We start from the raw sequence: 2,500 nt of genomic DNA on the forward strand, positions 1-2,500 counted from the left end.
CTCCGGGTACTCCGGTTTCCCCTCCCCTCAAAAACCAACATTTGAATTGTTGTGTTAATTGTTAATTTCACTTTACAGTGTCCCCGATTCGTGCTCCAGCGCTAAATCTACTAGACACTTAAATAAAGTTCCTTTCCTTTCTTTTTTGCAACTGTGCCTCCAACAATCACGACGTTTACTCTCCTTTGTGTTTCAGACCTGCTTCCAATAGGGAATGTAAAGACGTTGTGTGTTTCAGTGCAGATAACTTTAATTTTCTGTCGCAAAAATTACAACTGGATCTGCATGAACCTCCAACCCAACAAGTAAGTAGTCATCACACAGCAACAGAGCTCATATGTATAGGTGGTTTGCAACTAATCTTTGGAGACACAGACAACAACAGAGAAATAATGAGAGATCTTCTGTTTTCGTCCTCCAAGGTGGCAGCGATAAAGTAACATGTAAATCTGACCACCCATGCTGTGAATCCTCCCAAAGGCAAGGGTAATCATTCTCACCACTGACCAGTAAAGCAAGTGCATTTTGGCATATCCACACTCCGCTAAATGTGTGTGTTGAGCACTGTCTTTGAAGCAGAGGAAGGTTGAAGGAAAGACACTGCTTACCAGGGCCGTTGTCCAAGAGCCTTTCACCTTTCCAGCCAGAGGGAACAATGCGGAAGCTGTGGGTTCAAATCCAGTCCAAACAAATGATTTTTTTCTTGTTTTCATTGCGACGGTACCATAACTCCTGGGTCTCAGTGTTCTAAATTAGTGAAGATGGATAATTAGGACAAATTGGGAATTATGATTTTGAAGAAAAGACCATGTTGCCTGGTCTTGTCTTTTACACTGTAATTTTACGTGTAAAGCCCATACAAAATGTAATAAATCATGATTTGTTTCCTTCTGTAGTGTGTTAGCTGGGTGGACGATGCAAAACTTAATCAGCTGCGAAGAGAAGGTGTGAAATACTCCACCATACGTCTGCGAGACAACGACATCTACTTTATTCCTCGCAACATCATACACCAATTTAGAACAGTAACAGCTTGTACTAGCATAGCTTGGCATCTGAGATACAAGAATTATTACCCAGAAGCAAAAGAAGCTGCCAAGAACGGCGAGCAACAAGAAGCAAATGCGTAAATCGGTGCACGCTTTCCAGGTGTCCCTAATCATAGAAGGATTCTTCAACTCATTAAGGTTGGCAAAGCAACGCTCAAAGCGGCTCTAAAGTTTTAAAGGGTGAAATATTCATCTAGTTTTTATTTTTAAAAAGAAGAGATAAGTGTAGATAGATGATTTTTACCAATGATAAATTTGCTTTAAGGACAGTGCGAATCAAGTTGTGTAGCTCTGAGTTTTCCAACCCAGTTAGTGAGGGTTACACAGCATGCATGGGTATCCGTAATGGACCTCATTTGCTTGTACGTCTTGTTTCCTCAAAAAAGATCCTGTAAGTATTGTCTTTGCGATGAAGTTAGATAAATTTACGCACTCGTGCATTCTTTTTAATGAGGAAGACAAAGGATAATTATAAGGCTCCCTTTCAGTTCTGGGAAAACAAAACTGCAAGCGAATAGGGACCCTGATGGTGAGCCCATTTTACACACTAGGAATTCGTTCTTTTGGACGCAGTCCTCTGATCACGTGCAAAGTCGCTTCCAAACTCTTTCGAGCGTTTGTTCTCAGGTCTTTTCCAGAAACGCAAGTTTGGTTTTCGAAATATAAGTTCTTTAGAAAACCCTTATTTTAGTTCTTGTGCTAATCCAAAATCGGTATGGAAATAAACAGAATGCGCCCCTAACGAAGTTCTGAGTTTGGGCAAAGGGTAGCGCAAATTGCAATCCAGTATTTTGATTCCTCGGGTTTCAGACTGGCAATGAAGCTGTTAAATTTGTGATGAAGTTATTTCAATTGATTCAATTAGGCTTCAAACCAGAATTTCCTGAACAAACCAGAAAGGCTTATTTCCTCAAAGAGCGGGAAAAGGCATTTGTGCGTCGCGATTGAGTAACTTTTTGTCTGTCACTGGTTGAAAATGTGTTGCGAGATTTTTTATTCAATTACAAAGGGTTTCATCTTACTAAAAACTAATCGTCTTTTTGCTCATGTGAAAGCTCACTTATTATCTCGGTTTTTGCACGTAATTGTTGTCGTGTTGGCTTTCAAACTCATGTAGAAAATTTGATTAACTAGAAGGTTGAGAATTTTAGGTGAACTTCATAACGTTTTGACCAACTTGGAGAATAATGAATTCGTGGTTTTGCAAAACGTATTTTTTTATGTTTTGTGCGTGTGTATCCCGACATTTTCCAGTTGGAGCGGCTTTCGAATGAGTGACGTAAACTGAAACGAAAGTATTTTCCGACCAATCAGAGTAGACCCACTGTCACATCAGCCAATCGTAACGTAAAGGAAATGCTAACAGCTGTCTCTCAGCGTGGGAAAAGGCACGCCAGTTTTGCTCATATTTGGCCAAGCATTTTCGAACCAATCGCTTGGCGTAGCACTTT

At 40.3% G+C, this 2,500-nt stretch overlaps 1 protein-coding gene across 2 annotated transcripts in view; it reads left to right on the forward strand.

The window, feature by feature from the left end:
- The window catches only part of LOC138015044 (lysine-specific demethylase 9-like), a 10,050-nt gene that overhangs the window by 6,985 nt on the left and 565 nt on the right, over positions 1 to 2,500 (forward strand). For both annotated transcript variants that reach the window (XR_011125470.1, XM_068861944.1), the window contains exons 5-6: positions 197 to 305; positions 897 to 2,500. The exon at positions 897 to 2,500 is cut by the window's right edge. Coding sequence is in view for 1 of the 2 variants with exons in the window: in XM_068861944.1 (XP_068718045.1) it covers positions 197 to 305; positions 897 to 1,130 (343 nt within the window). In the remaining variant the exon portion in view is untranslated. The remainder of the gene's footprint in view (positions 1 to 196; positions 306 to 896) is intronic.

Source organism: Montipora capricornis, chromosome 9 (assembly GCF_036669925.1).
Source record: "Montipora capricornis isolate CH-2021 chromosome 9, ASM3666992v2, whole genome shotgun sequence".
Taxonomy (NCBI): domain Eukaryota; kingdom Metazoa; phylum Cnidaria; class Anthozoa; order Scleractinia; family Acroporidae; genus Montipora; species Montipora capricornis.